At 37.4% G+C, this 12,053-nt stretch overlaps 2 protein-coding genes across 2 annotated transcripts; both read right to left on the bottom strand.

Annotated features, from left to right (window-relative positions):
- Positions 1-197: 197 nt before the first annotated feature.
- LOC111810311 (cation/H(+) antiporter 18-like) lies at positions 198-4,577 on the bottom strand. Its single transcript, XM_023697004.1, has 4 exons — positions 4,396-4,577; positions 2,953-3,221; positions 1,797-2,798; positions 198-1,696 (listed from the first exon to the last, which is right to left on the bottom strand). The coding sequence occupies exons 2-4, from the start codon at positions 3,151-3,153 to the stop codon at positions 500-502; spliced, it is 2,400 nt and encodes a 799-aa protein (XP_023552772.1). The 5' UTR covers positions 3,154-3,221; positions 4,396-4,577; the 3' UTR covers positions 198-499.
- Positions 4,578-7,500: 2,923 nt separating this feature from the next.
- On the bottom strand, positions 7,501-10,438 carry LOC111810911 (cation/H(+) antiporter 18-like). The gene is made up of 2 exons (XM_023697751.1): positions 10,115-10,438; positions 7,501-9,853 (listed from the first exon to the last, which is right to left on the bottom strand). The coding sequence occupies exons 1-2, from the start codon at positions 10,313-10,315 to the stop codon at positions 7,682-7,684; spliced, it is 2,373 nt and encodes a 790-aa protein (XP_023553519.1). The 5' UTR covers positions 10,316-10,438; the 3' UTR covers positions 7,501-7,681.
- Positions 10,439-12,053: the final 1,615 nt, after the last annotated feature.

The raw sequence follows: 12,053 nt of genomic DNA, 5'->3' as shown, positions 1-12,053 counted from the left end.
TGAGTGAGATAGGCACGGAAGCAAAATATGAGATCACACATCAGTTGGAGAGGGAACGAAGCATTTTTTATAGAAATCTGATAATCTCTTCCTGCCAAACGCGTTTTAAAATCATGAAGCTAACAGCGATACGTAACGGGCCAAAACAGACAATATCTAGTAGTGGTGGGCTTGGAGTGTTACACAAAACAAGATAATGTAAATGCCCATACCTAGTTAAGGATAAGTTGGGCCGCTAGGCTTTCTTTTAAGAACGAAATGGGTTGGTTCGGTTCAATCCGAGACCCTCGACTCACGAACCGAATAGACTTGTTCGGATTCAGAAACAAAAGGTCTGGTATATCTGCAGCTTTAAGTAACACTTGACATGTTTGAGACTAACACAAAAAGAAAGGGAATTAGGAAATCTAACGCTGTGGTTCACAAAGATGCTGCTCTCAGCTCTCCTATGTGCAACTAAATCAACCCACCACTGGACTATAAAAGCAAGAAGCACACACTATGCTGATTCTGATTCTCCATCAGCAGAATCTGAAGCTGAATTCACCAGCGACTCGGAACGATATTGCTGCACCACCAAAACCGACGCCAAAATCGGGAGATTTGGGGAAGTCAACAGGTTCCCGACTGGACCGAGCTCTGGACAGTCGCTTCTGTTTAAGATATACGTCGCTTTGACATCTGGTGTTCGGCCAACGAGATACAGATTGCAGTTTTTCATCTCCTGCACTGTATCCATTACTTCTGCAGCAGTTCTTATGGTTTTCTCGACATATATGATGGAATCGTTCTTGCACGTATCGTGCTTGAACTCGGAAAGAAATTCATCATCCTGAGAAACTGACTTCACAGGAGAATTGCCAACAGTATCAGCACTGACTATCTCCCCAGCAGGCTCGGGTTCAACGAAGAAACGAATAACCATCAATCTAATGCCAGGGTGCTCGGCCATACGAATTCCATAAGAAAGCGCTTCGCGATCATCTCCACCACCAAAGAAAAAAACAGTGACGAAAAGCGAAACATGGCTCGATGAAACATGGGTTGTTCCACCAAAACTACGATCAACTAAAATTCCAACCGAACATCGAGCATGCTCGAGTACATTCTGATTAACAACACGAATGCTGCTACGAGTAGTCTCCAGCGAACCATCCACCCTCTGGTGCTTATGAAATGGAAGAATTATGATTGCAGTTCTTTTCCTCTCAGCAGTGGCACAAATATCTTCATGTATATCAGACATGGAGGAGATCGCCGTCATCGGTCGAATGAATACTCTGCTCAGTTGTTGGTAAGCTTCAAATGCGACAATAACATGGTTGGAATCTGACCTCCGACCCTTGATCGAGAACGGCAACCCGTTTTTCCTCGCCTTGTGAACCATTAAAATGGCCGAGGACCTCTCGGACAGCTCCATGAGATGCATTGCATATACACAAAGCTCTTTGTCCTTCTCGGTTCCTCTCGACACCTCGAGCAGATTAATAATCGACGGAATGTTTCCTGCACTATGAAAACAGGTCATAATCCGAAGTTGTGTGTTCTTGTTTTTCCTTTCAATCTTCCTATGCTTATAATCAGCTATTTTGGCACTCCTTGCCGGTTTGTATACAGCAATGACAAGGGGAGTGGTAATGAAAGTAGTAAAAAGAGCCATTAGAATCATTATAGCAAAGGTTTGGTCATTCAAAACCTGAAAAATCAAACAAAAAAGCAAATCAGAACACCAAAACACGAAAAACGACGATAGGAAGGTCCTCGACGACTGGAAGTAGAGGCTTAAGATACCTTACCTTTCTGTCTTTTCCAATATTGAGAACAATAAGCTCCACCAACCCTTTTGTGTTCATTAGAAATCCTAATGCAAGAGCCTCACGAACGGGTACTTTACAAAGAATGGACACGAGAAACGTGCCGATGATTTTTCCAGAACAGGCGGTAACGATAACTAAAACTAGGAGACCCCAGGACTGTGCTCCTTGAATTGTGGCTACATTAGTCTTCAATCCACTTGAGACAAAGTAAAGAGGCAGGAATAGACCAGAAACAAGATCCTCTATTTTCTCTACCAATGCACCTACTAATGGTCCATCCTTTGGAACTAATACTCCGACAACAAAAGCTCCAAACATAGCATGTATACCGATAAAATCCGTGGCAAATCCAGCAGCTAGGACGATCGCCAATGTAGCGCATATGTAGATTTCACGTACCGGCTCCCCTTGAAAACACTGCTTGGTCATCCATTTGAAAACAGGGGATAAAATGACAATAGCAGCTATAACAAAGCCACAGCCAGATAAAAGGACCCAAACTGCAGTTAGGGGAGATTTATCAGAACCAGATAACGCAATGGCGAGAGCAAGGAGAATCCAGGCAGCTACGTCGTTTACTGCTGCAGCAGACATAGCCATCCTACCAACATCAGTTGTCAGTAGTTTAAGCTCGGCAAGAATACGAGCTAAGACGGGAAATGCCGTTATCGAAAGTGCAACACCCATGAATATGAGAAACGCAGAAGCATTTACACCTTTGGATATGGTTTCTCGAAGAACAAATGACGATCCAATTCCTAATGCAAACGGAAGGCAAATTCCAGTAATGGCAATGCCAAGAGCCTTCTTTCCAGTACGACGTATCGACTTTATATCCAACTCGAGACCCACAAGAAACAGAAAGAATAACAATCCAATGTTCGCTATGGTATCTAACAACGTGATACTATTGGATGGAAATATCGTATGAAGAAAGTTCTTGTTACGTCCGAGAGCTGATGGTCCTAGAAGTATTCCTCCCTATCAAATTAGTAATAAGACGTAATTCAGAAGGGCGATCGCTAGCAGTCGAAATAAACTCATAGCAGTTTCAACTTCAATTCAAGAGTAAAAAGCATTACACTCAAAAGAACCAAATGAACACCATTAGCATCCAAAGAACAAAGAGACTTACAATGATTTCTCCGATCACTCGCGGCTGTTTTAACGGCCTCAGAAGAAAAGCAAGACCACGAGTAAGAACAACTACCAAACATATTTGTAGAATGACAAGAGGAAGAGCGAAATCAAGAGGATTATCGCCCTGGAAAATGCCGTTCGATGTTGCTTTCATTGGAGATGGACATTTGGTTACTGTCGTAGCATTCGAAGCCATTCTGACCCCCGAAAATATACCAAGAACAGCTTACTTTAATCTCAGTTCCTGTTCAAAATAGGCTTCCTCTGCAGTGTGAACAGATTCAATCAAACTGAGCACCCAGATCTGTACAGAAGAACAAAAACAAAAAAGAAACAAACACACAAGCAAAGAGACTAATCAAATAAAGACATTTTTAGAACATGCCAGGCTCTGTGATATCCCACGTCGGTTGGGGAGGAGAATGAAACACCCTTTATAAGAGTGTGGAAACCTTTCCCTAGCACATGCATTTCAAAAATCTTGAGGGGAAGCCCAAAAGGGAAAGGCCAAAGCGAACAATATCTACTAGCACTGGGCCTAGGCCGTTACAAATGGTATCAAAGCCAGACATCTGACGATGTGCCAGCGAGAAGGTTGTTCCCCGAAGGGGTAGACACGAGGTGGTGTGCCAGCAAGGATGCTGGGCCCTGAAGGGGGGTAGATTATGATATCTCACATCGGTTGGGGAGGAGAACGAAACACCCTTTATAAGAGTGTGGAAACCTCTCCCTAGTAGACGCGTTTCAAAACCGTGAGGCTGATGGTGATACGTAACGGGTCAAAGCAGACAATATTTACTAGCGGTGGCATTGGGCCGTTACATGCTCAAACTCATATACAAATAAGTCAATATTTTTGACAGAAACTGAAATTATCCAGCTGGGTTAATCTCAATTCAACCTAATTACTTGGTAGTAAAGAAAACGCCACTCTCCAAATTTCTACTTTACACAAGAATCAAAGCAGACCACACAATATTTAAAGAAAAAGAAAGAACAACCGCACAAAGTGTATAAACAAAGGACAGAAAAGTTTGCTTTCGTCGAAGGAATAACTAACATTTTGGGTTTTTAATGTGAGGTCATCAGTTCAGCACCAAAAGATTTCTAAGGAGAGCGATAGCACAACGTTCATACAAAGGAATCACTATTTGAAGAACAAGAATAAGAACAAAATCCAGAACCAAACAACAGAAATCAATAAAATAAACAAACCCCCACAAAGAACAATCCAACGAAGAAAAACAAAATCACCAAAATTCAAGAAACAGAGAAGAAAGTTCAATATCCAGAAACGTTTCTAAATCAAAATGATGAAACTAATATGCAATCCGGTGGCGGCCGAAGACAATCGTGGATTATTTACTGAATTTCTACTGGATTGAGCTTGTAAAACAGAACAGGGGATTAATAGAACAAGTAGGGAAATAACGCTTACAGATGAAGAAACAAACTGCAATGGCAATCTTCCAGTGCGCGAGTGATCGACCTGATCATAAGATCAAGAACAAAATCTCCATTCCCGTGGAGTTTTCGATTTCTGCGGCAGAAAATAGCGGCTTCCTCAAGTAATAGAATACAAATGAGCTTTATATTGTAAGATTTGTGAGACTTTTCTCAAATTTTGCTTATAATGCGTCAAATCAAGACCCCACTTCGACTAAACTAAATTCTATAAAACAAATTAAAAATAAAAAATGTTAAATTTAGTGAATAAAACCCAAAATTGTAAAATGAATATGATAATTTGAACTAATATTTTTTGTTTAGTGGGCTCAATCGATTCATCATGCTCTAGCACCTTTTGTTAAGAACAAATTAGAAATTAACTTTTCATATTATTAATATTAATGTAAAGGTAAAGTGTAGGAATAAAATTAAGTATCAACTCAAAAGTGGCTTTTGTTTTGATTAATCCCTAGTTTGGTCTCGAACGAATAAATTATAAACTTTGCCTTTTCCGACTCGCTTTTATCTCTATATTATTCCTTTTCTAAATCGACCTTAATTCAGCCTTTTCTGCTTTCAGGGTCTAGCGTCATTGCTATCACTAACCCTCATTCTTCTCTCCCATCAATATGAGATACTCATAATCCACCTCCTTCCGTGGCTCAGCATCCTCACTACCACACTGCCCGATGTCTGGCTCTAATACAGTCTATGCACATATATATGAACCCATTAGGCGAAAATCTTTCCTGCAATCCATAATGTACCTGTGAGAAGTAACTCATGATCAATGTATAATATGTATGAGATCCCGCATATAAAATCATGCTTTCGTAGGTTTGATATGGCATGCATACTTGCGTGCCCTCGTAACATTTCAATCAAACTTTAAATCAATTAATAAACATGGTGGGCAAATGAATTAGTCCAAGTCAAAATGCATTTTTAACGACTTCAAATTTTATTACAAAAATATTTAACCTACGTAGAAAAATCGACATTTTGAGTATTAAATTAGAATAAATTAAATGAAGTTAGTATTATTTATTATTTTGGTTAGCAAGGTGGTTTAAATTAAGTATGAATTTAATAAAAAATTATAAATTAGTAATTGTTGAAAATTTTAATACGTATATTTACATCGGTTGATAAATAATTATTAATAAATTATTGTTTATTTAACTTATAAAAACAACTCATTTCAGGTTCAATGAATCTTTAGGATCGTGAAATGACTTAATTTAGAAGCAAAATTTAGTCAAATAAATATTATATTTATCAACTTTCACATTCAATATTGATCCGCCAGAAATGTTTATGCAAATTGAACGTGCCTCACAGCTTTTTTATTATTATTATTATTTTTTTTATTTTATTTTTATTTTTATTTTTATTTTTGTTGTCGTGTTTGATGGGAACTAAAAATTATAAATTAATAACATGATTGTGAGATCTACACTCTCGAAGAACATTTCTTATAAGAGTGTGAAAACATTTCCTATTAAAATATATTATAATAATTAGTTATGAAATATATTTTTATGATGGAATATATCTTAGATATTCGTATCGGTTAATATTTTTTTTTAGATTTGATTAGTAGTATATTTTATTTTATTTTCAAGATTTAGTTAGTTTATATTTTCTTTATTTTTTACCCGTATTTAAACATATTAATGAAAATTTAACTTTATAGATTCTACTGGCACTTTTGATCTCACCTATTGATATGATAAGGAATTACTAAAGAGGGGTAAGATTCGGATTACCTTGTCATCGAATATCTCAAGATAAGAATATTATTTGAGATTCGAATCACTCTATAAGCAAGATCGATCATGTCTAGCTTCAATGATTCTTGTTGATCAAATATCTCAAGGCAAGAACACTTGATTGAGATTCGAATCACTCCACAAGCAGATTGATCATGTCGAGCTTCAATGATTCTACATGCAACCTAAACTACATAGAATTGCAAAGAAATTTAGTCATTGGCTAAAGAAAATGTTCTTTAGTATATTTTACAAGTCACCTACAAATATAACATACCTGGCTTTATATATATAGCTTCAAAATGAAACCACCCGTAACCTAAAATAAATAAAAAATCTTAAAATACATTAATGAAATACAATAACTCTAAATTACTTTAAATTGTAATCCACTCAAAATTTATAACATGAAACTTCATTCTTCATCAATGTGACATGAATGGAAATATCNTAAATAAAAAGTCTTAAAATACATTAATGAAATACAGTAACTCTAAATTACTCTAAATTGTAATCTACCCAAAATTTATAACATGAAACTTCATTCTTCATCAATGTGGCATGAATTGAAATATCAATATTTTCTTCCCATCTTTATTGAAGTATATTGTATGATTGATGTCACTTGGTTCATATCACCTATGTTTATGGCACTTTTCGATTCCAATTCTATTTTTCATTTTAACATCTCCCTAATCGACGCGGTTTAAAACCGTGAGTCTGACGACGATATGTAATGAACCAAAACGAATCATATCAACTAACGGTAGACTTAGACTGTTACAAATGGTACCCGTGAGTTTGACGACGATATGTAATGGACCAAAAGGGACAATATCGACTAACGGTGAACTTGGACTGTTACAAATGGTACCAGTCATATACCAAGTAGTATGTAAGTGGATGTTAGACGAATTGCAAGATCTCATGATGGTTGGAGAGAAGAACAAAATATTTCTCATAGGGATCTAGAAACTCCTCTCTAGTAAAGGCTTTTCGAAAATATATATAATAGGTCAAAGCCGACAATATCTACTAATTTAAATATATATTAATGGATCAAAGCAGACAATATCTTAAGTGGTATCTAACAAGCTCTACATTTATAATTTTGTGCATAAAAGATATTTAATATTTCAATTTTATATTCAAAAAATATCTAATAAATAAGAGTTTTATGTGAGACAAAAATCAAGCACATATCTCAAGATTGTACCAGGCAGGAGACACGTCTCATGCCGAAGCGAATTGAGATTCCTCTCCGTTAATTAAAGGGTATCATAAATCATTTAAATATTTTGAATGACGTAACGAGAGGTTGGTGAAAAAGAGACGAAACTTTATTTTTATTTCTGGGAGTTCAAATAAAGAATGAACTCAAATCTAATCGGTATAAGAAGTCTCCTAAATCCCAAATCTATAATAAGACAAAAATGATTGGAATCAAATATAATATAAAATCTATAAATTTCAAAATCCCATTTTTAAAAATGGATTCTTTCTTCAACGTTCTTCCTCAGTCGATTCCCCTTTGGAAGCCGAATCCGCGATCAACTGTAAATCACCATGAAACTGCTGCACCACCAGCACCGACGCCATCGTCGAGAACTCCGGCAACGCCAACACGCCGCCGACCGGCCCAAGTTCCGAACCCTCCACAACATTCATATTCAAACTCCTCACCACTTCCCCTTCCGGCGTTCTTCCGACCAAAATCAAATTACATTTATTAAACTCCTTCATCGCTTCAACGGCTTGGCTCCCTTTCGTCACGTATCTCTCTTCATATACAATCGACGCCAATGCCATTTTATCGGCATCGGAATCGGTGGAACCGTTGTCTTTTACATCGACGGTGACGGATTCCGCCGCGAAATCGGCACTGGGGGAGAACCGGACGACATGTAGGCTGATTCCTGGATGCTCTGACATTCTTTTCCCAAATGCCAGAGCTTCACGGTCGTCACGACCGCCGAAGAAAAACACGGTAACAGTGGAAGAGACGTTACTAGCGCAGACGTGGGACCCACCACCGAGGCCTCTGTCGATCAAAATTCCGACAGAGCAGGGAGCTAGTTCCAGAACTTTTCGGTTGACCGACCGGTAATCAGTCCTTGTCGTTTCCATGGATCCATCCAATCTTTGATGCTTGTGAAACGGGAGAATAATAATGGCGGCCCTTTTCGTCTCGGCGCTGTTACAGATGTCTTCATGCAAGTTGGACAGAGCAGAAATGGCGGTCATTGGCCGGATTGAAACACGGCTGAGCTGTCGGAATGCCTCGAAGGCAACGACGATCTGGTTTGAATCGGCACGGCCTTTGTTCCAAAAGGGTACGCCATTTTTCCTTGCTTTATGAACCATAAGAATGGCAGAGGATCTCTCTGTTAGCTCCATTAAATGCAGAGCATAAACACAGAGCCCTTCCTTCTTTTCAATTCCTCGGGATGCCTCGATTAAATTAATCGTCGCCGGAATGTTGCTAAATGAGTGGAAACAAGCAAGAATTCGAAGCTCAGAATTGGGATTTTCTCTTTCGAGTGTTCTATGTTTGTAATTTGATTTGCTCTGTTTTTTCTCCGGCTTATAAACAGCTATAACAACAGGGGTTGTTATGAACGTTGTGAAGATCGCCATTAGAACCATAATCGCAAATGATTGATCATTCAAAACCTTCCTGTCTCTTCCAATGTTAAGAACAATTAATTCCACCAAGCCTTTCGTGTTCATCAAAACCCCCAAAGCTACTGATTCTTTAATTGGCATTTTGCAGAGCAGAGCAACAGAGACAGTTCCGACGATTTTACCGAAACTAGCATTGAAAATGACTAAAACGAGCAGACCCCATGATTGAGCTCCTCGAATTGTTGCAACATCTGTTTTCAATCCACTGGAAACGAAGTATAATGGAAGAAAAAGACCCGACACGAGATCTTCAACTTTCTCCACTAGAGCGACGGCGAATGGGCCTTCTTTCGGAACCAAAACTCCGATCACAAAAGCTCCGAACAAGGCATGGATTCCGATCAAATCCGTAATGAACCCAGCCGCCAAAACCAGAGACAAAGTAGCACAAATGTATAACTCCTTCACCGGCTCGCCTTCGGAGCACCGTTGCGACATCCACCGGAACAGAGGTGGAGCAGAGCAAATGCAAAGCACGACAAAAGCAGAGCCAGAGAGAAAAACCCATAAGGAAACAAAAGGGGATTGTCCGGTGCCGGAGAGTGAAATTGCCAATGCTAGAAGGATCCATGCCGCGACATCGTTAACAGCGGCAGCCGACATAGCCATCCGACCAACATCCGTCGTTAAAAGCTTAAGCTCAGCCAAAATTCTAGCCAGAACAGGAAACGCAGTAATGGAAAGAGCTACACCCATGAAGACGAGCAGTGCACCTTGATTGACGCCTTTGGAGATGGTCGATCGGAGCACAAATGAGGTGCCAATGCCAAAGACAAACGGGAGAGTGATTCCGGCAAAGGCAATGCACATCGCTCGTTTTCCGGTACGGCGGAGAGCTTTTGGGTCCAACTCCAACCCCACCAAAAACAGGAAGAAGAGAAGACCCAAATTGGCTAACGTGTCCAATACAGTGATACTCCTCGCCGGAAAGATTGTGTGTAAGTAATTCACGTTCCGGCCAAGCGCCGACGGACCCAGCAAGATCCCGCCCTGCAAACCGCCATTAACAACAATTTTTACATATTCCACACTCCAATTTCTTAAAAAATAAATATAATTAGATACTATATTTCTCAATCCAAATCCAAAACTAATTTATTATAATATATAATATATTTTAAAAAAAATGAACATCTCTACTAATAATCAATCATAAAATTAAAAATTAGAGAGATAANTCTACTAATAATCATGAAATTGCTAATTAGATGGTCGTGATCGAAAGAGATAAGAGAATTAGATGATACATACGACGATCTCAGCAATGACACGAGGCTGACGAATGGGGCGAAGAAGAATGGAAAGGAGTCGAGTGAGGAGGACGACGAGACAAATCTGAAGGATGGCGAGAGGGAGAGCATAATTCAAAGGGTTATCGCCTTGGAAGACGCCATTAGAGGTGGCCTTCATGGACGCCGGACAAGCACCGGACACGGTCGCATTGGTCGCCATTGTTAGCCGCAGAGATCTTGAAATCCCTCTGTTTCTTCTACTAATTGTTTGTGTGAGAGGGAACTGAATCGGAGCTCCAGTTTTGTAGCCTTCTACTTCTCTCTCCCTTTCTCTCTCTACTGAAACTTTTTCGCAACAATTGCAAATTTTATGGTCAAGAATTTGTTAAAAACATGGTCAATTCGATCCCCTTTTTTATTTCTTTTATTTTTTTTTTATTATTTTTTTTCCCAACCAAAACAAATTCAATAATTACTTACTTATCCATTTCCTTCCTATTTAATTCTCCCTTATCATTAATCATTTTTAATTTTATTTCCCAAATATAATCAATTTTGTGTATATCTTCCCTTCAAAAAATTAAAATTTTTATGTATCATATCTTAATTTTTTTATTATTTAATTTTCGTGTTCAATATGTTGGATGATGAAAGTCCCACATCCACTAATTTAGTGAATGATTATAGGTTTATAATCAAGAAATACTCTCCCCATTCTTACTAGGCTTTTTGGGAAGCCAGAGTAAAGTCGTGAGACTTTATGCTCAGGGTGGACAATATCATACTCCTGTTGAGAATCGTGTTTATCCAAAACAATAAATACTTTGTATTTTATAGCTATGGTTACTTTTTTTAAAAAATTGGAAACTAAAATAATTTATAATGCCAAATTTGAAAATATAAGTATGCATAAGTTTATTGAAAGTTATGAATTTTTTCTTTAATTATGAGGATATTTTAAGAAAATAATTATGACGTCAATATTGAAAGTTTAATATCAATTAACTTAAAGCATATTCTTAGTTTAATTGGCTACCATAATTACCAATTGGTTGGCTGGCTTAATTAATAAATAAAGAAAAAATAAAAAATAAAAATAAAAACATTACAGATTGGTTTAAATTTAAATTTAATTTTTTTTTAATTAATTAATTTATTTTTATAGAATGGGTTTATTTGGTTAGAAGAATTTTAAAAAGTTTTAATTTCATCCATGGATTTTCCATTATTGTTAATATTATTTAAATATAGACCCGACATGCTAATTTATTAGCGAATAATATTTGACATAAAGTTTAAATCATACCATATAAAGGTGGGAATACGCGACATGTATTCTTCCATTTTTATAGAAAAGAATTTTTAAAGTTATGCATCATTTAAAATAGGAATTTTGACCGTAAACGACTTTTATTAACTAAAAAACAAAAAGAAATATTTTTTAATAAACCTATCGTAATGGATAGCCTTTACGTTGGGAATTAATAGAAGCTTAGTTGTGTAGATAAATACTAATTATTATTTGAAAGATTGACCGTTCCATTTTAACTAGGGTTAGTTAAGTCAACCTTAAAAAATGCAAATGACTCGAGTATGGTTAAGTTTATCTATTGAAAATTAAAGATTTAAACCAATGTTTGATACATAATTTTTATTTATCTTAGTTTCTAATAATGATACTAATATTTAATATGATTTTATGGCGTAATTGAGAGAGTCTAACCCTATTCCGATCAGTGTCTTACACTATGACTAACTCTAATATCATTTGTAACAGTCTAAGCCCACCGCTAGCAGATATTGTCTCTCTGGGCTTTCCCTTCTAAGGTTCACTTCAAGCCTCAAGATTTTAAAACATCTCGAAAGAGATTTCTCCGGTCCCCCTCTAATTGATGTGAGATCACACAATCCACTCTTTTAGAGACGTATCATCCTCGTTGGCCCACTACCCAATAATA

This window comes from Cucurbita pepo, chromosome LG14 (genome assembly GCF_002806865.2).
Source record: "Cucurbita pepo subsp. pepo cultivar mu-cu-16 chromosome LG14, ASM280686v2, whole genome shotgun sequence".
In the NCBI taxonomy this organism is placed as follows: domain Eukaryota; kingdom Viridiplantae; phylum Streptophyta; class Magnoliopsida; order Cucurbitales; family Cucurbitaceae; genus Cucurbita; species Cucurbita pepo.
The sequence above is the reverse complement of the archived record's forward strand: the minus strand, read 5'-3'. Positions and strand labels throughout refer to the sequence as shown.